General features: G+C 26.2%; 2 protein-coding genes across 2 annotated transcripts in view; one reads left to right on the top strand and one right to left on the bottom strand.

Moving 5' to 3' along the window:
* Positions 1 to 1,985: 1,985 nt before the first annotated feature.
* On the bottom strand, positions 1,986 to 7,527 carry LOC117167259 (39S ribosomal protein L42, mitochondrial). The gene is made up of 2 exons (XM_033352064.1): positions 7,218 to 7,527; positions 1,986 to 2,444 (listed from the first exon to the last, which is right to left on the bottom strand). Exon 2 carries the CDS (start codon positions 2,442 to 2,444, stop codon positions 2,091 to 2,093), a length of 354 nt encoding a protein of 117 aa, XP_033207955.1. The 5' UTR covers positions 7,218 to 7,527; the 3' UTR covers positions 1,986 to 2,090.
* An 8-nt stretch (positions 7,528 to 7,535) lies between these two features.
* LOC117167258 (transmembrane protein 209) overlaps positions 7,536 to 23,594 on the top strand; it is a 28,430-nt gene continuing 12,371 nt past the window's right edge. The window contains exons 1-6 of the mRNA XM_033352063.1: positions 7,536 to 7,889; positions 8,523 to 8,648; positions 15,486 to 15,787; positions 15,882 to 16,211; positions 16,794 to 16,927; positions 22,400 to 22,723. Coding sequence (XP_033207954.1) covers positions 7,843 to 7,889; positions 8,523 to 8,648; positions 15,486 to 15,787; positions 15,882 to 16,211; positions 16,794 to 16,927; positions 22,400 to 22,723 — 1,263 coding nt within the window. The 5' untranslated portion in view covers positions 7,536 to 7,842. The remainder of the gene's footprint in view (positions 7,890 to 8,522; positions 8,649 to 15,485; positions 15,788 to 15,881; positions 16,212 to 16,793; positions 16,928 to 22,399; positions 22,724 to 23,594) is intronic.

Below are 23,594 nucleotides of genomic sequence, written 5' to 3' on the forward strand. Positions count from 1 at the left end.
ATCGAGAATTTATATTTTTAAATGAAAATTTTAAATGATTGCTTAAAATTTCGTTTATTTTGTTAAAAATTCAATGTTTTGCTTTAAAATTCATCTTTTTTTTTTTAAATTTAATATTAAGATCTTTTTTGATTGACAAATTATCTGCTTGGTTGAAAGATGAACTAGTTCGTAAAAATTAATTTTTCTATTTAAAGTTTAATCAGTTTCATTTAAAATGTATCACTTTGGTTTCAAATGTAACTATTTTGTTGAAAATTCGTTTTTTGTTTGTTTTTTTGTTGTTATAATTTAATTTTTTAAACTGAAAATGGAAGTATTTTCTTTTTGGCTGAGAATTTATCTCCTTTAGATAAAAATGCATGCATTTTGTTTAAAAAGTAACCATTTCTGTCAGAAATTTCTTTTGCCAGTTGAAAATTCATCACTTTGGTTAAAAATGTAGAAATTCTGTTAAAAATTATTTTTTATCTTGGCTGATAAATAAATTCTTTAACAGAAAATTTAACTTTCATTTTTGGTTGAAAATTCATCTTTTTAGTTGAAAATTCACATTTTTTGTTGAAAATTCATCACTTCAGTTAAAAATTTAACCATTTTGCTGAAAACTCTTTGTCATCTTGGCTGATAAATAATTTATTGAACCGAAAATTTAACTATTGAATTTTTGGTTAAAAATTTATCTTCTTAGTTGATAATTCACATTTTTGGTTGAAAATTCATCACTTCTGTTAAAAATTTAACCATTTTGTTCAAAATTCGTTTTCATCGTGGCTGATCAAGAATTTTTAACAGACAATTTAACAATTCAATTTTTCGTTGAAAATGTATCTTTTAACTATTAAATTTTTGGTTGAAAATTAATCTTTTTAGTTGAAAATTCATCCTTCTTGGTACGAAATTAATTTTCTCGGGGTTGAAATTTCTTTTTTACTTAAAAAAATTAAGTTTGTTGAAAAAAATGTCTTTGTCTCCACTGTAAAATATTTCTTTGTTAAATATTCGTTTTTTGTTGTTAAATTCAACTGCTTTATTTTAAATTAAGATCTTTTTTGGTTGAAATATCAACTATTATATTTTTCGCTGAGAATTAATCTTTTTGGAATTTTTCTTTTTTAATCTAAACTTTTTCAATCTAATTGAAAATTCTTCTTTTTGGTTGCAAATTTATCTATTCTTTGAAAAATTGTTATTTTTTTTTGTGAGTGGAAAATTAAGTTTTTCTACTGTAAATGTGATTATCCTAGTTGAAACTTGAACTAATTTGTTGAAAATGTCTTTCTTTTTGTAGGAGGGTTGAAAATAAATATTTTCAGCTGATAATTTGACTTTTCAATTTTTTGTCGAAAATTCATCTTCCTTAGTTGAAAAGTTGTGTATTTGTTTAAAATGCAAATATTTCTGTTGAAGATTCATCATATTAGCTGATAATTTAACTATTTTCTTGAAAATGTTTGTTTTTCTTGGTTGATAATGAACTTTTTTAACTGAAAATTTAATTGAATTTTAAGTGTAGAAAGATAGTATACAATTTTTTTATTGGTATTCAAATTCATATTAATTGAATCACAGTTACTTTTTCAAAGAATAAAAAACAGTTATTTAATTTTACATATTAACAATACTATTTTTACACATTCATATATATAAAAAAACTTTAAAATAAACCATTATTTATAATAAACTTATGAAATTGTGTTCATGCTTCGACTGGATTGTTTTAAAAAAATGCGATATACCTGAACGGCTCCGTACTTTGAAAAACAATACCTGGAAAAAAATCTGGAATTGTCAGGGAATTTTTTCCCAGGGTTTGATTAGACACCCTGTATGTGCAATTCAAACTATGGAGAAAATATGGTACAAAGACTGGTGATTTTACTTCTTAGCAAAAGTGTAAATAAATTATAAAGACTGAAAAAGTTATATATTATATCAGGGACTTGAAATGACGACTTGATAAAAAATGAAAGTATACGGAATCATTTTATAAGATATTGGACTTATTTATTGATTCGAAATCCTCTACATTAATTGTAAGAAGTAGTTTTTAGGAAAGTACTATAACCTGGTTTTTTTTTATTTTTCATTTACAAGTATTTTCTGTCGGGTTTTGTCTTTTTGGCCCTCTTGTCTCTGCTCCTTGGAAACCATCTGTGCTTTGTCGTCTGGGTGATTTTTGCGAGTTCCTCTGCTATTGCTGCAGGTGTCGATTGCCTAAAAACTTGGTTAAATTCACCGTATCCTACTTTCAAAGCTGTAGCTGGCTCTTTTTTTTCGGGTAAGGGCTTTGTGCATTCGTAGGGAAAAGGCTGTTCCGGATGCCAACAGACGATAGTGTCCTTGTCAAGGTGAATTATAACTTCTGGCGGAAGTGTACTGTAATTTTTTACTCTGAGATTGGATGCTACCAATGAGCGCATCAGAGATAAACCTCGATTCATCTGCAAAAAACAATTTTAATTTTGCTTAGAAGGCGTGCTAAAATTACGTAGTCTTTTGGGTGTAATTTTGTTGAAACCCTGACAATTTGATTGACCAGAGTGGCCACCAACCCGAGAGAAAGTTCCCAACTAGAAATTATATAATTTTTAAAGTTTTAAACTTTAAAGGTTTACAATATTTCTCGCATTATTTAAAATTCTGCAATTTGTAATGGTGAAAATAACAATGACTTAATTTGGAAAAATTACATCTTTTAGTAAAAAAAAAAAACAATAATATATTTTTAGATTGATTTTTGGAGGTTTGGAATTTTTTATTTCAATATAGTGTTGTTTCAAATTCAAATATTCAAAATTTTAGGACCATTTCGAAATTTTATATTAAAGGCCTTGATAGTTAGTTTTGAATTTAATAATTTTGGATGTAAATAAAAAAAAAAAATTCGGTTGAAATGCATGAAAATGTACATTTTCAAAAAAAATCAAATCATAACATAACAATATTGTTTTGTATTCTTTATATTAATTTTTAATTTTATATTTAATATCTTAAAATTCTCCGATTCTTAGTTGAAAATTTAAACAAATAAGTAATTTCAAATTGAAAAATATTTTATATTCAAAAATTTCTAGAATGAATGATAATTCTAAAGGAAGATTTGAAATAAAAAAGATTAAAAATTGAGTTTAAAATGAAAAAAGATTAAAATTAATCTATCTGAAATTGATGCATCAGTAAAAGGATACTTTCGGTAATTGGAAGTGGTTACAGTTTTAGATTTCTGAATTTTTATTAACAACACTAAATTTTTAATTTGTTCCTTTTTAAGGTTTTCATTTTCATTTTAGAAAACTTTTTCTAATCAGTTTTATTGTAAAATTTTAATCGCTTTGAATTCATATTATTCAAATTTAAAAGTCTTCAATCTTTAATTGTTTATTTTGAACGCTTTTCATTATAAAGAATACAATTTCAATTACTCTTAATTTTAAACTATCCAATTTCCACAATTTGAATCTTAAATATACAATTTCTAACGTTTTTACATTGTCATATCTTTAAGTTTTTAATCTAAGATAATTTTAATTTCGTGATTCTCCAAATCAAATAACAATTCTTTCATTTTTAGCACTTCGACTTAGAAATTATAAAATTCAATTCCTTTTTCTATTTAAATTGTCCAAAATTGTTTTTAGACGATCTGCAAAATTCATTTTTCTTTGAAAATTTGTCAGTTTTTTTAGAAAATTAATCTATTTTGTTCGAAAATTCTTTTTTATTTGAAAATTGGTCATTTTTAGCAGAAAATTCATGTATTTAAACAAAAAAAATTTTATTAGAAATTTAATCCACTTGGTTGAAAGTATTACTATATTATTGAAAATTTAACTATTTTGTTGATCATTCTCTTTTTCGTTTGAAAATTAATTTCCTTTGTAGAAATTTAATCTTTTTTGATAAAAATTTAATCTGTTTCGTCTGAAAATTACCTTCTTTTTTACGATTCAATTGTTCTCTAGGAAATTCTTATTTTCGGCTGAAAAATTCCTTTTTCTTTGAAAATTTGTCAGTTTTAGTACAAAATTAATCCATTTTGTTGAAAAATCGTCTTTTTTAGTAGAAAATTGATGTATTTTGTTAAAAATTAACCTGTTTTTGATTGAGAATTAAATTTTTGTTGACGATTTAATTGTTTCTTAGAAAATTAATATGTTCGGTTCAAAAATTCGTTTTTATTTGAAAATTGGTCATTTTTAGCAGAAAATTCATGTATTTTATTGACATTTTTTTTTAATCCACTTGGTTGAAATTGTTACTATATTGTTGAAAATGTTACTATATTGTGGAAAATTTAACTATTTTGTTGAGCACTCGTCTTTTTCGCTTGAAAATTCATTTCCTTTTGTAGAAATTTAATCTTTTTTGATAAAAAAATTAATCTGTTTCGACTGAAAATTACCTGTTTTGTTCACGATTCAATTGTGTTTTAGGAAATTCGTATTTTTGACCCGAAGATTCGTTTTTCTATGAAAAGTTGTCAGTTTTAGTAGAAAATTAATTTATTTTGTTGAAAATTCGTCTTCTTTGGTAGAAAGTTCATGCATTTGTTTGAAAATGTTACATTTTTTGTTGAAAATTCATCTTTTTAGGTTCGAAATTAATTTTTTGTTAACAAAAATTTTAACTTATTCGTTGACAATTCACCTCTTTGTTTTAAAATTAACTTTTTTTAATAGTATCTTCAGCTCGAAAATTCCTGAATCTGTTAGAAAATTCAACCATTTAGTCGAAAGTTGAATTATAATTAATTTTTTTGGTTGAATATCCATCTATTTTACTGAAAACTCGTTTAGTTTTTGGTTGAACATTTATAATTTTTATCATAAAATGTATGTCTATGCATCTTGTTAAAGATAACAATTTTTTGGTAGAAATGCAATTTTTTATTTAAATTCATCTGTCTTTGGTTTTAAATTAAAATATTTCTTGGTTGAAATAACAACTATTAATTTTTTTGGTAAAAATTCATATTTTTAAATCAAAAAACAATTTGTTTACATAAAAATTTCACAGCTTAGTTTAAAATTAACTTTTTTGTTAGAAATGCGTATTTTTTTTCTAGAATATTCAACTATTTGGTCGAAAGTTGAACTATTTTGTTGATTATTCATTTATTTTGTTGAAAATTTAACTATTTACTATTTTGTACAAAGATAGTTTTTTTGGTTTCGAAATTCAACATTTTGGATTACATTTTTTTTCTTCATCGGCTGAAATATCTCTCTTGATAAAAATTTCAACTCTTGTTGAAAATTCGACATTTTTATTTAAAAATTCGTCTCTTTTGGTAGCACTTTCATATTATTTTGTTAAAAATGCAACTTTTTTAAATCCGAAAAATGGCCGGGAGTTTTAAGAATCCATTTCTTTGAAAAAATTAATGTAAAATCTTCACTTCTAAGTGGTTTTTTTTAATTGAAAATTTTTAAATGATAAATTAATTAATGAATTCTAAAGTTGAACCTTAATTCCAGTACTAATAACTGACCTATAGTTAATTTTGCAAAATGATTTAGTTCAATCTCAGATCTTATTCAAATATTGCCTAGCTTTAAAATATTCAATTTTTAACTAAAAAATATCAGTTTTCAACCACAACCGAAATAGTAATATTTGAAGTTAAAATAAAAGTTTTTACCAAAAAAAATTAACAAAGAAGATGAATTTTCAACTAAAATTATGAATATTTAACTGGAATACATGAATTTCAAACTAAAAAAAAATTCAATCAAATAGTTGAAATTTGAACTAAAAAGTGTCAATTTTCCACCAAAAGAAAAAGAAAACTTTCAACCGTAATTATTAATTTTAAAGCGAAAAGATGAATTTTAAACAAAAGAGTTTAACTTTCAAGCAAGTAGTCTTATTTTTAAACAAAAAGATGAATCTGCAACTAAAACGATGAATATTTTACTGGAGTAGATGAAACAGTTAAATTTACAGTAACTTTTGAACTTTTTAATTCAAAATTCAACAATTTGGTTCGAAGTTTTTTTTTGAAAATTCGTGTATTCCATTTACATGTTCATAATTGTAGTTGAGAATTTCCCATTTTGGTTGAAAACTTGTTTTCCTTCGAACCAAATTGTTGAATTTTGAACTAAAAAGATAAATCTGCAACTAAACATGAAATAGTGAACATGAATTATTAACTAAAAACACCAATTTCCATCCAAATGGTTGAATTTTAAACTGAAAAAGATTAAATTAAAAAAAAATGGAAGTTTAATTTTAATCTAAAAAATTTATTTTCAACCAAAAAAAAAACAAATTTTGAACCAGAATTAAGAATTTTTAACTGCAATTGTGAATATTTAACTGGAATACATGAATTTCCAACTAAAAAACACCAATTTCGAACCAAATTGTTGATTTTTCAATTCAAAAGATCAACTTTCCACTAAAAATCGAATAGTTACATTTTCAGTCAAAAAAAAAATTAATTTTCCACCAAAAGCAAAACAAATTAAAAGTATTCAAATAATTCATTTTCAAATAAATCTTTTAAATATAATTTTTTCACAAATTGGAAATGAAAATTCGTATTAAAAAATATTGATTTTAGACTAGTAGACAAATAATCATATCATAAAAAAATATTTAGACAAAAAGAGTTTAACTTTTAACCACATAGTCTTATTTTCAACCAAAAAGATGAATTTTCAACTAGAATGATGAATATTTAACCGGAATACATCAATTTTAAACTAAAAAACACACATTACCAATTAAATCGTTGAATTTTGGGCTAAAAAAAAGGTTTAAATCAAAATGGAATAGTTAACTTTTCAGTAAAAAAAAATAATATCCCACGAAAATAAACAAAATTTTTCAACTGAAATGATAAATTTTAAAGCAAAAAGAGGAATTTTAAACAGAAGAGTTTAAATGTCAACTAAATAGACTTATTTTCAACTATAAGGACGATTTTCAACTGAAAAACACAAAATTTTAGCTAAAAGTTGAATTTTGAACTAAAAAAAATCAATTATCATTTAAAAAAGTGAAATAGTTAAAATTTCAGTTAATTAAATTAATTTCAAGCAACAAAAACAGCCTTGAAAGTTAAAGTTATAAATTTAAAAGTTAAATTGTGAATATTGTATAATAAAAGATAAGATAGTATCAAATTTTGTTTGGAGTGAATAAGAGCAAATATTTTTTGTGAACGAAAAAAAAAATAATAGTAGGATATAAATTAAATTCCTTACCTTATTGGTATAGTTTATAAAAACTGCTACACGTAGTATAAATGATTTTTACTAAAAAATCACTGCAAATTAATCTTCGGCAAAGATATTTAAGGTTAGAAACGACCCGAATTATATTATAGAACAATGACAAGTTAAAGAATCCAGTTATTAATCTGCGCAAATAAAGTTCTTTAATTAATTATTTCTCAGACCTTTGAACCTTTTTCGTTTTTAATTGATTATTTACAATTTCGCATCCAGAAAAGATTTTCCTTCCTTCCAATTTTTCCACCATTTGTAATTCCCCCCGCCATGACGCCAATAACGATCATTTTGCGATCATTTACGCCCGTCACGCGTCACCACCACGAGACTGAAGTAATTTTACTTTACACGTCTAATTTAAGTGTTTTTAAGAAAAATTTAGAAAGTAAATCTTGTCAAATAGTTCATTAATTTTTTCTAAACTTTACTTAAAAAATTTTCGCCAGAAAAGTGAATATTTGTAGAAAAATGAGCAAATTACGCGGGCATGGAAAACCTAACCTAAAAATTGCGGCTCACACGCCGAAAAGTTTAATTCTTTTTGTTTCTTTTTTGTAAATTATTTGTTGCTTGATCATTTTAAAGGGTTTTCTTAAAAATGGGTGACTTCCATTCTCCAATGAAATGTATTTCTCCTAACGCAAGGTAAGTCCGTTTATGTAAAAATATTTTTTCAAAATTCAATTTATTTTGAAGAAAAGATGTATTAAATATTTTTGTAATAGTGGCTGTGTGTTTCGAAAAAAATCCGGCTATTTTTACCGAAAATTGGGTACAAATAGTCCCTTTTCCAAATTCCCATCCGCACAGAAAAGCCGAAGAAATCCTGTCATTCGCACCGAAGTTTCGGTACACGTAGCCACGCGGCGAATGATTAATTAAACTAAATTTAAAATATACAGACTAGAAAAATATATAGGCACTCATTTTTTATGATATAATACTTCTATTTTTTAACGTTTACCGTGTCTAGTTTTGAACGTGATCTAACTTTCCAAGTATAATTTTTTACTAAAAATAAATTTTGGTTCTATGTATATGCACAATTTTTAGAATGCATGTAATTCGCACAATGATGATGAACTAACAGCGAGATCAGCAAATTTGAGTTTAGATCGTTCTGATCTAAACTTGTGCTGGTTCATGAAACGCTATGTCATAGTTACTCTGAGTGTGAGTTCAATAGATTGTAAATTTTTATTTCATAACAGATTATTTTTAAAAACAATCTAATCAATTTGAAAATAAAATGTTGAGAAATATTAATCTCATTTTCAGGATTCTAACTCCGAAACCACAAGTGCAGCAAACTTTGGATCTTCGACAAACTCAAACCAAGGCCAAAACCAGTATAACATGGTTTTTCATCAACACCGCTTTACTGGGAATTATCATCTTCGACATGTACGCTATTCAGGGTTGCCACTAGACCATTTTTTGAATGATCTCCGTCTATTGTGCTACTATTTCGAGAGAGAAATTATATCACTTTTTTATAAAACAGTTTATTATGTTTAAAAAATACGAATTTTAAACAAAATACTCGAATCTTCTCTTAAAACCCAGATTAATTTTCTACAAAAAATACGTATTGTTAACAGAATACACTTAATTTCTACCAACAAGTTAAATTTTAATTACGGGGACCAATTGTTTATAAAAAATACAATTTTGAAAGAAAATACATTAATTTTTAACCAAATATTTAAATTTTCAACTAAATACTTCAATCCTAAAATAAACATATCAATTTTCAACAGTACAGTTGAATTTTTAATAGAAAATACACGAATTATGAACGAATTATTTGAATTTTGAACTAAAAAGATAAATTTGCTACAAAAATTGAATAGTTAAATTTTCAGTTAAAAAAAATTAATTTCCAGTAATAATAAAAACCATTTCTTACACGGCAGTTGAATTTTCAACCTGCAAATACTGATTTTTGGCCAAAAATATAATATTTGATATTTTAACAAAAAAAGATTATAATTTTCAATAAAAAACAGATGAATATAGCCAAAACAGACGAATTTTTGATCAAATATTTAGATCCTCATCTGAAAAAGATTAATTTTGATTGCATTTTAATTTTAAAAAATTGATTTTCAACCAAATAACTTAATTTTAAATCAAGGGGAATAATTTTTTTATGAAAAATACGATTTTTAACGAAAGTACATGAATTTTTAACCAAAAATTGAATAGTTAAATTTTAATCAAGAAAAATTAATTTTCAATAAAAAAAAGTAGTTTTTTTGCAAGACTGTCAAATGTTCAAACCAAAGAGACGAGATTTTTACATCACAGTTGAATTTACAACCTAAAAATACTAATTTTCGCCAAAAAATGTAATAGTTGATATTTAAACACAAAGATATTAGAATTTTAAATAAAAAAAAAAAACAGTTGGAGATAACCAAAACAACGAATTTTTGACAAAATACTTGAATCGTCAACTAAAACAGATTAATTTTCAGTCATTTAGTTGCATTCTTAACCAACTAAATAGATTTTCTACTAAAAACGGTTAATTTTAACCAAAGTACATATATTTTCTACAAAATAGATAGATTTTAGATCAATGTGATTAATTTTCTTCCAAAAAAGACCATTTTTAATGAAAATGTAGGAAATTTCCACCAAATAGTTAAGTTTTCAGTTTAAAAAATTAATTTTCAGCAAGTGGAAAACAAATTTTCTACAAGACTGTTGAATTTTGAAACCAGAGATTAATTATCTACAAAACTGTTACATCTTCAACCAGAAAATACTTATTTTAATTAAAGAAATTTTTTTTAAACATTTGCATCTAACCAAAAAATACGAATTTCCATCAAAATAATTGTATCTTCAACTAAAACAGATTCATTTTTAGTAAAAAAAATTGATTTTCTACTAAATAAGACGAATTTTTTAACAAAATACATTATTTTTTTTTTTATAAAATAGATACATTTTAAACCAAGGCGATTAATTTTATACCAAAAAAGACAACTTTAAAGAAAATACATGAACTTTCAAGCAAATAGTTGAGTTTTCAACTAAAAAAAAAAAATATAAATAAACGAATTTTCAACCAAGTACATATATTTTTTACCAGAAAAAGACGATTTTTCTACCGAATTTTATAATAATGCGTGTGTTGTTAGTTCAAATATTATTTTATTCATATTATTATTTAGTTCATATTATTTTCTTTTTTTTTAATTTTTAATAAACACTTGAATTTTTAAACTATAAAAAGATCAATTATTAACCAAAAATGGTGTAGTTTCATTTTTATTGAGATAGGTAATTAATTTAACCCAAAAAGACAAATTTTCTATAAAGCATTTGAATTTTCAACAATATACTTACATTTTTAACGAGAAAGGAACAACTAATTTTTAACTAAAGTTATGAATCTTTAACCAAAAGCAGTAAACTTTTAAGAAAGTAGTTCAACTTTCAACCAAAGAGTTGAATTTTTAACAACAGTTTAGTTTATATTTAAACAAAAAAAAAATTTAATCAAAGATAAAAAGTAGTTGGATTTAATCAGCGAAGATGAATTTTCACCCTAAATTAGTTTGAATTTAGACCATGGAAAATGATAACGTGGATTTATATTTTGTTATCAAAAATCTTGCAGTTAATTTATTATTGTTATAATTTTTTCTTAATTTAAAATTGTTTAGTTGAAAAGTGTTTAAAGCTTCCATGTTACATATCTAAAATATTGAGATTTTAATTTAGAAATTTTGGAATTAAGAATTGTTTAAGCTTCAATTTAAAAAGTTAAAAAAAATCCATTTTGAGTGCTTCGATTTTCAGTCCAGTTTCAATTACTACAAATTAAAAAATTGTTAGTTTTAAAAGTTTTTAATTTAAATGATCCTGACAAAGGACCCCGCACCTACAGTAAAATGGCCACCGGTGAAAAATTCGAAAAAAAAAATTATTTTTTTTTGAATTTTCGAACCTGCAAAGCAATAATTCGAAGGAAAAAAGTAAGAAAAATGGACAGTTTTTTTATAAACAATTGTCAAAGTTTCAATTTTTACATGTATTTTAATAGAAAAATGCTGAATTTCGTGAAAAGTTTTTTTTCTCCTTAACTAATAGCTGGGTTTGGTTCAAACTTGCACATTTTTACTATCATTCCTACCAAAACAAAAGGGTCATATCCAAGATCTAGAAAGATAAACGATTTATGGGGTATACACCATGATATAAGGGTGTTTTCATACCTCAAACACCCAAGTATGGAAATTATCATTTCTTAGTAACTAAAGTCACTAGGTATTTTTTATTCAATTACTAGGGTATGAAATAACTTTCAGATAAGTAGAGGAAGTGTGCATGTCAAGGGGTTGTTTAATCATCCCTTATTTAGAGAAGTAGAGAAATTAACTTTTCGTAAGGAATAAATAACCAAAGATCAGGCTTATAAAATCACATTAAAACATATGCAGGTAACCTTATTCATCAGGATTTGCATTGGAATTTATTTTCAGGGTCATTTAATCATTCCCTAATTATTAAACCAAGGAAATCGATATTTTAAATGGGATAAAGTACCAGAAATATTTCTTATCATAACATTGATGAACAGAATCACTTTAAAATATATACAGGTAGAATGTTTTATTAGGATTTGCATTAGAATTTATTTACAGGTTCATTTAATCATCCCCTGATTATTAAATCAAGAAAATCGATATTTTAAACGGGATAAAGTACCAGAGATTTTTTATAATAACATTGATGAACAAAATCACTTTAAAATATGTACAGGTAGAGTTTTTTTAGCAGAATTTGCATAAGAATTTATTTTCAGGGTCGCCTAATCACTCCCTATTTATTAAAACCCAAGGAAAACGATAATTTAAAAGGCATAAAGTCCCAGAGATTTTTTATAATAACATTGATGAACAAAATCACTTTAAAACATGTACAGGTAGCGTTTTTTAGCAGGATGAAGAGTTTCTTGCAAGCTTGTCTTATTGCTTCCCTTGTGAACTGTTTTAATCAATAATGAATTAATAAAAAAATCTCTGGTGCTTTGTTCAGTTTAAAATATTCATTTCCCTGGTTCAATAATTAGGGGGCGATTAGACGACCCTGAAAATAAATTCCTATGCAAATTCTGCTAAAAAACGCTATCTGTACATATTTTAAAGTGACTTTGTTCGTCAATGTTATTATAAAAAATCTCTAGTACTTTATGCCTTTTAAATTATCGTTTTCCTTGGGTTTTAATAAATAGGGAGTGATTAGGCGACCCTGAAAATAAATTCTTATGCAAATTCTGCTAAAAAAACTTTACCTGTACATATTTTAAAGTGATTTTGTTCATCAATGTTATTATAAAAAATATCTGGTACTTTATCCCGTTTAAAATATCGATTTTCTTGATTTAATAATCAGGGGATGATTAAATGAACCTGTAAATAAATTCTAATGCAAATCCTAATAAAACATGCTACCTGTATATATTTTAAAGTGATTCTGTTCATCAATGTTATAATAAAAAATATTTCTGGTACTTTATCCCATTTAAAACATCGATTTCCTTGGTTTAATAATTAGGGAATGATTAAATGACCCTGAAAATAAATTCCAATGCAAATCCTGATGAATAAGGCTACCTGCATATGTTTTAATGTGATTTTATAAGCCTGATCTTTGGTGATTTATTCCTTACGAAAAGTTAATTTCTCTACTTCTCTAAATAAGGGATGATTAAACAACCCCTTGACATGCACACTTCCTCTACTTATCTGAAAGTTATTTCATACCCTAGTAATTGAATAAAAAATACCTAGTGAGTTTAGTTACTAAGAAATGATAATTTCCATACTTGGGTGTTTGAGGTATGAAAACACCCTTATATCATGGTGTATACCCCATAAATCGTTTATCTTTCTAGATCTTGGATATGAACCTTTTGTTTTGGTAGGAATGATAGTAAAAATGTGCAAGTTTGAACCAAATCCAGCAATTAGTTTAGGAGAAAAAAAACTTTTCACGAAAATCAGCATTTTTCTATTAAAATACATGTAAAAATTGAAACTTTGACAATTGTTTGTAAAAAAACTTTCCATTTTTCTTACGTTTTTCCTGCGAATTATTGCTTTGCAAGTTCGAAAATACAAAAAAAAAATTTTTTGAATTTTTCACCGGTGCCCATTTTACTGTACATTTGGTGCGGGGTTCTTTATGCAAACCGAGAAATGGCCAGGAATTTTTTCGCTATATTAAAAAGATTCCAAGGATTTTTTTATTAATTTTATTAATTTGAAGGTAATTCAAAGCATTTGAAATATTTGAGGATAAAGAATTTTCTAGAGTTTCGGAAGATATATGTATTTTAAAAGATTTGTGAGGATTTCAATGATTTTAACTGATTTTAAAGCCTCAATGTGTTTTTATATATTTTCCAAGATTTCAGTAAATATCATAAAAATTAACTGGATTTTATCATATTTTAGTGGATTTCAAAGAATATATTCACGAGACGCGAGGTATTTCTTAAGGATTCAAAGATTTGAAGATTTAAAATTATTATTTGAATTCATCCTGAATTCTTTTCACAAAATTATTAAGATTTCAAGGGATTTAAAATATTTTAGGTTCCTTAAAAAATTATAAAGATATTCCCAAATATTTTTCGAAATTTTATTTGGAATTCTCCCTGAATTCTTTTAAATTCTTATGAATTTTTCTAAATTCACTTAATTTTACTCAATTCAATGACTTTTTTAAAAATGGTTTGTTTAATTCATTCTTAAATTCGTAGGCATTTCACTTAATTCTTTTGAATGCCCTTTTATATTTAAAGTCACTTTTTTGGTTAGAAATTAGTAGGGTTTTCAAAAATTTTAATTGTTTCTTGAAATTCACCCTGCATTTTTTTAAATTCTTTAGAGTTCCCTTGAATTTTCTCTAATTCACCTTAAATCTTATAAATTCACTCAATTTTACTTAATTCAACAGATTTTTGTTTTAATTTTTGATATTTTTAAATTATTTTTAATTCACTTGATTATTTTTTTAATTCCGTTTCATTTTTTTTATTAAATTCATCGAATTCTTCTCATTTCCCTTAAATTCTTCTAAATTCACTCAAAGTTTACTGAAATAAATGGATTTATCTGATTTCTTTTTCAATAAATTCTTTGGAATTGTTTCGTTTTCATTAGTCACCTTTTTGGTTAGAAATTAGTAATATTTTCAAAGATTCGAGGTGATTTGAATTTTTTTGGAATTCACCCAAAATTCGTATTATTTTACCCTGAATTCTTTTTAATTCTTTAAAATTTCCTTGAATTATTTTAATTCACTTGAATTCTTCTAAAGCTACTAAATTCTACTTAATTTAATGGATTTAAAAAAATGTAAGTTATTGTTTAATTTATCTTGCAGTCTTTTATATTCATCTTGATTTCTCAGGCATTTCATCAAATACCTTTGAATTTTTCTAAGCTTATTTTTAATTTGTTAAGTCACTGCAATTTTTCCATATTTATAAATTGTTTGCAATTCATTTCATTTTCTTAAATTCACTTTTCATGGACCCCATAGAACTCTTCTCGTTTCCCTTAAATTCTTCTAAAATATTTCCGATTTTACGGAAATCCATCGAATTCTTTTTGAATTTAACTTGGAATTGTTTTGAAGTCGTGAATTTATCCTGATTTTTTTTCCTTTAAGCGTTAAAAAAAGTACCCTTTGGTCCCTATATTTTATCACATTGGGACTGTGGGGCCTATGATTTCAAATTGTTGTTAAAAGATTTCAAATATTTTAATGATTACAAATGAAGATAAAAGATTTCTTGGAAATTTCATAAAGATGTTACAAAAATAGACAATGTCGAAGATTTTTAAAGATTAAAAAAAATATATCGCAAAAAGATTAAGGATTTGTTTATTTATGATTCTGCTTTCTTTAGAAATTGTTGACCAGTAAAAAATGAAATCTTTCATCTTTTACATTGATAAACAACGGTTATTTAATTATTTGTTGTATAAAAGGAGACCTGGAAAATCACTTGAAACGCTCTTAATTACCAACCATGATGATTAACCAAAGCGGAGATCAACAATTTCGAATTTAGATCGTTCTGATCGAAACTCAAGTTGATTTGTGAAACGCTATGTCATAGTTACTCTGAGTTTTTTCCAACCTTCTTCATTACTTTTTCAAAATTCGAAGAAATCCCAGAATTTGGAAAACAATTTCAAAATTTTCCAGATCTTACGGTGGTGTGGCCTACAAACCATTTTATTGGATAGAATGGTGTCTAGCATCAATCTTCGCCTTAAATTCTCTCTACCACATACTTTCATACTCGATTGCAACTTTGAGCATTCAGACAGTAGTGATTAGTCCCAGACAGAGAAAATTATTAGGCGTTCCAGAAGATGATCCATTTTTCAAAACCGAAAAACCCGCGGCGCCAAAATGTTTAACACCAAGCTCTCCGCTCAATTTGACTTGTATGAATTTGAGCAGACACTCTAACACTTTAGGATCTCCTGTTATCAACGAGAGCAGTAAGATTTTATTTATTTACAGAAGAAACAAAAAAAAACGAGAAATAAAGTCAAGTTTCTCTGATGACTTTTTCTTTTTTTTTTACTTTTCTAGAGGATTACTCGTCGTCGAGTCCCTTTTGTAAATACGGAGCTTCACCTTCGCCAAGGAAATTAATGAGTGCGAATAATAGTTCTCTCAGCAAATCACTGAATACGTCAATGAATTCGAGTTTTGCTGGTGAAGATCTCATTCAGGACGAGTCAGAATTACAACATTATTTGAAGGAAGTTTCAAACAAGGAGAGGAAGGCCACTCATTCCACGAATATGGATCAGCCTTCGAATCTTTTGAGTTCTTTTTGGTCTCATCCTGCAACAAGAAGTCCTGGTGAAGTTTCGCCGATGCTCAGAAGATGTGCTTATCAACTCGCGCCAACTGTTGGTGAGAAAAAAAAATAAATGACTTCAATTTAAAAATATGTTCAAATTAATGTGCAGAATTCGTGGAAATAAGAACCAAGAATCCAACGACCAAATTTGGAACAAGCATCATAAAATGTTGCTATTGCAATGTGAAAAAAATAATAAACAAATTCCTAAGAAAGAAAAGAAAAAGATTCTTTTTTTTTTGGACAAAAATAAAAAAAGAGGAAAGAAAAATGAGAAGATTACTTTTTTGTGATTTGATCAAAATAAAAAAGGGAAGAAAGGGGATTTTGTTGGTTGCCTTTTCATGTTTCTTTCCCATTTTTTTTTATGTTTGTCGTAAAAAAATTCTTTTTTTAGGAACATTTTTATCTTCTTTCAAATGGCAATAGAAAATTTTATGGTGGTTGTCCAAATTTGATCGTTCGATTAAATTTCTTAAATTTTTTTTAAGCATTTTTCAAATACAACAATTAAAATGGTAACGTTCAAAGTTTAAAGGGTCTACGAAATTTTAACGATTCCAGGTTTTCTATGTCAATGCTTAAAAAAAAACAGAAGGATTTTACAATTAGGAATTGTACATTTCTCTTTGCAGATAAGTCAAAATCAACGAGTCCTGGAGCTGAGGAAGGACATTCTACAAGAGGATCTTTCGGCGGGCCAGACGTGTGGAGGAAATATCGAGTAGATTCTGGAATAGTGAATCAATGGACTGCAAATCTACGAATGGTAAGAGAAACATTTTTGTATCGAATCTTCAGGGCCTTCAGCTGACCGGGAAAAATCAGGAATTTTTTTCACCCGCACGGTGGACGCTAAAAGCGTAATTCAACCTTTTTTTATTCAACAAATTTTTCATTTAAAATTTCTATTTCTAAGTTTAGCTTTTTAATTTAAAGAATATATAAGTGCTTTCTTAAAGACTTTAAAAAATAAAAAATAAAAGCCTTTGATATGGAAAATTTTGGGGTAAAACATTTTTATTTGATAAATAAATTAATTTTGTTTAATTTATCTGTACTTTAAGTAATAAAAAGTGAACAAAAACGATTTGACAAAACGATTTTAAATCAGTTCAAAATTTAACAATTTTCAGATTTTAACGTTCAAAGTGAAACGGTTTCAATTTGAAAGTCTTAATTTAACAAATGTAAACATGTGACTGAAAGTTTATAAACTATTTTCAACTTAAAAATAACTACATAATAATATATTCTTAAAGAAAGAATTTAAAAAAAATTTAATATTGTTTCAGTCTCAAACATTCAATTTTTGACCCATTCAATTTTTAATTTTTAATTTAAAAAAATATTAAATATTGAATATTTAGCAATATGTGAATTTTTATTTAAGACAAGTAAATTGAAACCAAATATTTAAAAGTAAAGAATCTTTAACTGAGTTGTTTGACATAGAAAACCTGGAATCGTTAAAATTTCGAAGACCCTTTAAACTTTGAACGTTACCATTTTAATTGTTGTATTTGAAAAATGCTTAAGTTGCAAGTGAAATTTTAAAATTTTGATGTATAATTTACAAATGAACATTTATAGAAGAAATTTGAGCCATTTTAAAAGATATTTAGGAGTTTTAAAAAGATAAAAAATTATCATGCAAATTTTAGAAAGTTTTCTTAAAACCTTGTAGAATCTTTTTTGAAAATTTTGTTTAAATCTTTGAAAAACTTTTTAATTATTCTCTTAAAATAATTTTTCAAAATGAAAAGTTATTTTCAATTTCCTAGGAATCTTAAGAAAATGTTTTTATTCTTTTAAAGCCTTTCACAATTCTTGAAAAGAATCTTATTTTTTTGCTTAAAATCTGCGAAAGTCTATATTTTGTTTTATATTAGGTAATCATTTCAAGTTTTACATTAAGTTTGAATTTTTTCAAAACTTCTAGATATCTCTTCAAATTACTCAAATCTCGTCTACAAATAGTTAATTTTTCAATTGTGATTTATTCAACCAAATTGTAAAGAATTTTTTTAAATTTAATGTTTCTAGCTTAAAATTCCTTAAAATGATATAATTTTGAAAATTTCAAAGTTCATTGATTGATTTTTTAATTTAAAGCATTAAAAATGATAACGTGGAATTATATTTTTTTATATTGAAAAATGGTAGTACCTTCAATTTAATACGCTTAAATTATTGAGCATTTGAATACAACATTTTTTAATTAAAAACTTTTAAAATTCAATTTTAAAAGTTCAAAATTTTACTGTTTTTGGTATAAAATTAAAATCCTTTTTGTTGAACTTTCATATAACGAGTTTTTCGTTGAGAATTCATTTTTTTTTTTTTATGATTCAACTGCTCATTTGGAAGTGGGACTACTGTGTTAAAAATTGTTTTATTTGGTTGATTATTCATCATTTTATTTTTTTTCAAAATTTAATTATTAAGTTGAAATTGATTTTTTATGGTTTATAATTAATAATGATTAATTAATCGTACATGTTTAAAATTTTACTACTTTAGGTGAGGATTCAAAAGTTTGGTTTAAAATTCCTGTATTTTATTAAAAAATTGAATTTTATGAGAGAATATTTAATCTTCTTGGTTACTAACTCATTTTTAATTTGAAAATTCATTTAAAAATTCAAATATTTGCTTGAAAATTGATTGAAAATACATATTTTTCGAATTTAATCTTGGTTGAAAATTATACTATTTCGTTGAAAATTTACTTGAATTTTATTGAAAAATATTTTTTCACTGAACATTTATCCGTTTTAAGTGGAAATTCAACTATTTGCTGAAAATCCGTCTTTTTTTCTAGAAGAGACTCTCATTAGATAAAACCTCGTCTTTTTTGGTTATACATTCATTTCTTTCGCTAAAAATCAAACTATTTTATTGCAAATTCGTTTACTTTTTAGTTGAAAATTTATGTACATATTTTATAGAAACTGTATCTTTTTTGGTAAAAAATTCATCCTTTGGATATAAAATTTAACTATTTTTTTCAGAATTTTTTATTTCATTCGAATATTTAATTCTTCTATTATGGGTTGAAAAATCTTTTTTTTTTTTTTTTAGAAAAAGAAATATTTGGTTGAATTTTTTTTTTTTTTTGTTAAACATATTTTTTTCTCCGAGCATTTAAACTCTTTAGAACACTAACCGGTATTTATCTTTTTTAGGTAAAAATTTTTACTGTTTGGTTGAAAATTCAACTGCTGTGTTGAAAATTCGTCTTTTTGGATAGAAAAGTAATCTTTTTTGGTAGAAATATTATATTTTTTCGTTAAAAATTAACTTTTTTTTTAAATTTAACTGTCTTATAAAAATTTTCGTCTGATTGTCTTGAAAATGCAACAGTTTTGGTTTAAATTATATATTTTTTGTTCGAAGTTTCGACCATTTCAAACAAAAAATTCACAGTTCTAAGGAAAATTGATCTTTCTTGTTTGAAAATTTAACTCTTTAGTTGAAATTTTAACTTTTTTTGTCAAAAATAATCTTTTTGGTCAGAAATACACCTCTTTGGTTGAATGTTGAACTATTTTGTTAAAAATTCGTGTTTTATTTTTGTTAGAAATTAATTTTTTTAGCAGAAACTTCATCTGTTTGATTGAAAATACATGTACATATTTAGTTGAATCCTTTTTTTTCTTCGCAGAAAAAATTTAGCTATTCCATTTTTTTCAAATTGATTTTTTTTTTTTTTTGGAAGAAACTTTAAAATTTGTTTGGAAATTCTTATTTTTCAGCCCAAAATTCATCTTTTTTGTTGAAAATTCATCTATTTAGTTGAAAATTGGACTTTTTCGGAAGAAAATCCTTCTTGGTTTAAAATTCGGCTTTTTGGCCTGAAAATGCACATGAAGAATAACAATTATCCTGACTTGGAACAGGAAATTTTCGAGAAGAATTATAATTATTATCTACAAAAAAGTTTAATTTTCAACCAAATAGATAAATTCTTAACAAAATACACAAATTTTGAATCAAATAGTTGAACTTTCAACCAAGAAGATCGATTTTCTACTGAAAAAGCTAATTTTTCAACAAATGCATACATTTTTAACCAATTAGTTCAATTTTCAGCTAAAAACAATTTATTTTTTACGAAAAAAAAAAACTAAATTTTAACAAAATGCTTACATTTTTAACCAAAGAGTTGAATTTTCAAACAATAAGATTGATTTTCAACAAATTTTCGATTGAATAATTGAATTTTTAAACTTAAAAAGATTAATATTTATCAAAAAATGGAGTAGTTAAATTTTTATTTAAGAAAATTAATTTTTTTATGTAATAAAAGGAATTTTCTACAAAGCAGTTTGATTTTGCACCAAATAGTTGAATTATATAATCAAAAGGATAAATTTTCTACAAAACTTTGTAATTTTCAGTCAGAGAATATGAATTTTCAGCAAAACAAGTTTATTATCGACAAAAGAGTTAAATTTCCAACTAAAATTATCGATTTTCAACAAAAAAATTAATTTTGAAGAAAGTAGTACAACTTTCAATTGAGGCCTTGAGTTACCAACCTAAAAAGATGAATTGTTAACAAAAAATGCAATAGCTGCTATTTCAACGAAAAAAAGTTTTTGATTAAAAATAAAAAACAAAGTTGCATTTAACTAACAGACATTATTTTTAAACAAAATACTTGAATTATCAACTAAAACAGATTCATTTTCAACAAAATGCATAGATTTTAAAACAGATAGTTCAATTTTCTACTAAATTGATACATTTTTGAGCCCAAAATACGACTTTTCTTCAAGAACCGAAACAGATTTGATGATTTGTTGAATTTTCAAGGTAAAAAAACGAATTTTTAACCAGAAAAGATCAATTATTAACCAAAAATATATAGATTTTATTACAAGTTTCTAATTCGTTTTGGATTGAAATGGAAATATGGGGAAAAAAGTCTGAAGCCTACGATCAAGAAATAGGAATTTTGATAATTTATAGAACAGAGCATTACATTTTAAATAAACATTAAAATTCAATTTGAATATTTTTTAAATATTAGGTTAGAAAAATTGAAGAAAAAAAAACACTTAATTATCCATTGCACCCTTTTTTTGTACTTAAGACTCTAACTTTTAAGTTCAAACTACACGTAAGTTTAATACTTGAAAAATATGATGACACTATTTTCATGGTATCTTTTCAAATTTATGACACTACATACACTATTTTATTCCACACTCGACCGAAGTGGCTACTTTTTGCCTTTGAAAATAGGGGCGAAAGTACCATATATTTGCCGCAAACCGCTTTTGCGGGACGAAACTAAAATTTGCGGGGTGAAAATACAATTGGTGGGGCGATAGTTAAATTTGCGGGCGATAGTTAAATTAGCGGGGCGAAAGTAAAATTAGCGGGGTGAAAGTAAAATCAGCGGGCGATAGTTAAATTTGCAGGGCGAAAATTAAATTAACGGGGCGAAAGTAAAATTATCAGGGCGATAGTTAAATATGCGTGGCGATAGTTATATTAGCGGGGCAAAAGTAAAATCAGCGGGGCGAAAGTAAAATAAGCGGGGCGACAGTAAAATCAGCGGGGTGAAAGAAAAATTAGTGGGCGAAAGTAAAATCAGCGGGGCGATAATTAATTTAGCCGGGCGAAAGTAAAATTAGCGAGGCGACAGTAAAATCAGCGGGGCGATAGTTAAATTTGCGAGGAGAAAATGAAATGAGTGGGTCGAAAGTAAAATTTTCGGGGCGATAGTTAAATTTGCGGGGCGAAAGTAAAATTAGCGAGGCGAAAGTAAAATCAGCGGGGCAATAGTTAAATTTGCGGGGCAAAAATGAAATTAGCTGGGCGAATGTAAAATTAGCGGGGCGAAAGTAAAATCAGCGGGGCCATAGTTAAATTTACGGGGCGAAAGTAAAATTAGCGGAGTGAATGTGAGATTTGCTGGACGCTTTTCAGGGCCAAAAGGTGGCCACGGTCGAGAGTGGAATAAAATACTATATGCGTTACGGGACGAAAGTCAATTTTGCCACGCCGGAAAAATCTGCTTCTTTCGCCCCTTGTTACATAATGTACTATTTTATCTCTTAAGTTATTCCGAGGTGATTTAAAAATTCACCTGGGAAAACCCTGGAAAATAACTGGTAATTTAAAATCACCCATTGGGTAGATTTCCTGACTTTTGACTAATGAATTAGTTTGTAATGATTGAAATTGCTTGCTCTGCTGAATGTTTTTGGTTGGTTTTTCTTTTCAGTGGATAAGTAAAACGGTAGTTGAGAGAGTTGCAGTTGAGATAGATAATGTGTGTGCTGCTCTGATTCGTCACGGACTGAGTGACTCTCAACCAGGCCACATAGGACTCGATAAACTTAGAAAACTCGCTCAATCTTCCCTAGCATCTGCGATACCAACCCTTCCAACTTTAGTTCCGTTTTTGGAAATCTGCAGCAATCAGGATTACTTGGTCAACAGAATCAAAGTTCTGGCCAAGGGAGGATCCATGAGCGAATTCAAGTGGAACGGTGGAGGTACTTATAATGGCAAAGATTGGGATTGCAGCTTACCAACTGATACTGCAGTAAGTATTCCATTAATCCCTATTTTTTTCAAAATCCCCTGTATGTCCTATATTATTTAGAATTTTCTCCACCCCCTTCCCGCCACTTTTTTTTTAAAGCTGCGATTAATTTTTCAGAAACTATAGGGTACTCGCGATAATAATAAAGAAATTATGAGTAGCTTAAAGAAACGATCAGTATCACGAAAGAGGAAAAATATTTATCACATTTAATTGAAATACTTTATCTTTACTTGAAGTTGTTTTATTTAAAAATTAAAAATGTTGAAAATTAATTTAGGGTGTCTATCCCTACCTTAAAAACCTGAAATTTTCAGGGTATTTTTATATACCTGTAAATACCTGCAGCAGGGTGTCCAGCGACCTTGAAAACCTGAAATTCTCCTTGAATCTTTTCAGAACCTTAAAAATCTGGAAATCTGGAATTTCAGGGTGGCCGCTGGATCGGAAAACCGGGAGTTTTACAAATAAAAAAGAATCCATCCAACTTAGATATCAAACGTTTTTTTTTAAATTAGTCAAATTGTGATTTTTTTTCAATTATGATGCCATTCAGTTTAGAATGCGTGTTTGAATTAAAAGAATTTCAAAATGCAGTTTTAAAGACCTAAACATTAAAAAATTAGAAACGTTTATGATAGAACATTTTTGATAACAAACATTTTTAGTTGATCAACTGTGAATATGAATTAATTAATGATTTTGAATTTTGAATTGCACTTTAAAATTTCTTAAATAAAAAGCAATTGATTGTACAAAATGATTCGGCATCAATTCACAGTTTTAGAACAATTGCCTAATATTTAGAAATATCTGATTGTACATTTAAAATCAGTAATTGTAAATAAAATACTCAAAACGGAACAAAAAA

Source organism: Belonocnema kinseyi, chromosome 2, assembly GCF_010883055.1.
Source record: "Belonocnema kinseyi isolate 2016_QV_RU_SX_M_011 chromosome 2, B_treatae_v1, whole genome shotgun sequence".
NCBI classification, from domain to species: domain Eukaryota; kingdom Metazoa; phylum Arthropoda; class Insecta; order Hymenoptera; family Cynipidae; genus Belonocnema; species Belonocnema kinseyi.

What these genes read in the sequence shown, in the direction of transcription:
- LOC117167259 (XM_033352064.1), bottom strand. Translation starts at nt 2,444, where the DNA reads ATGAATCGAGGTTTATCTCTGATGCGCTCATTGGTAGCATCCAATCTC.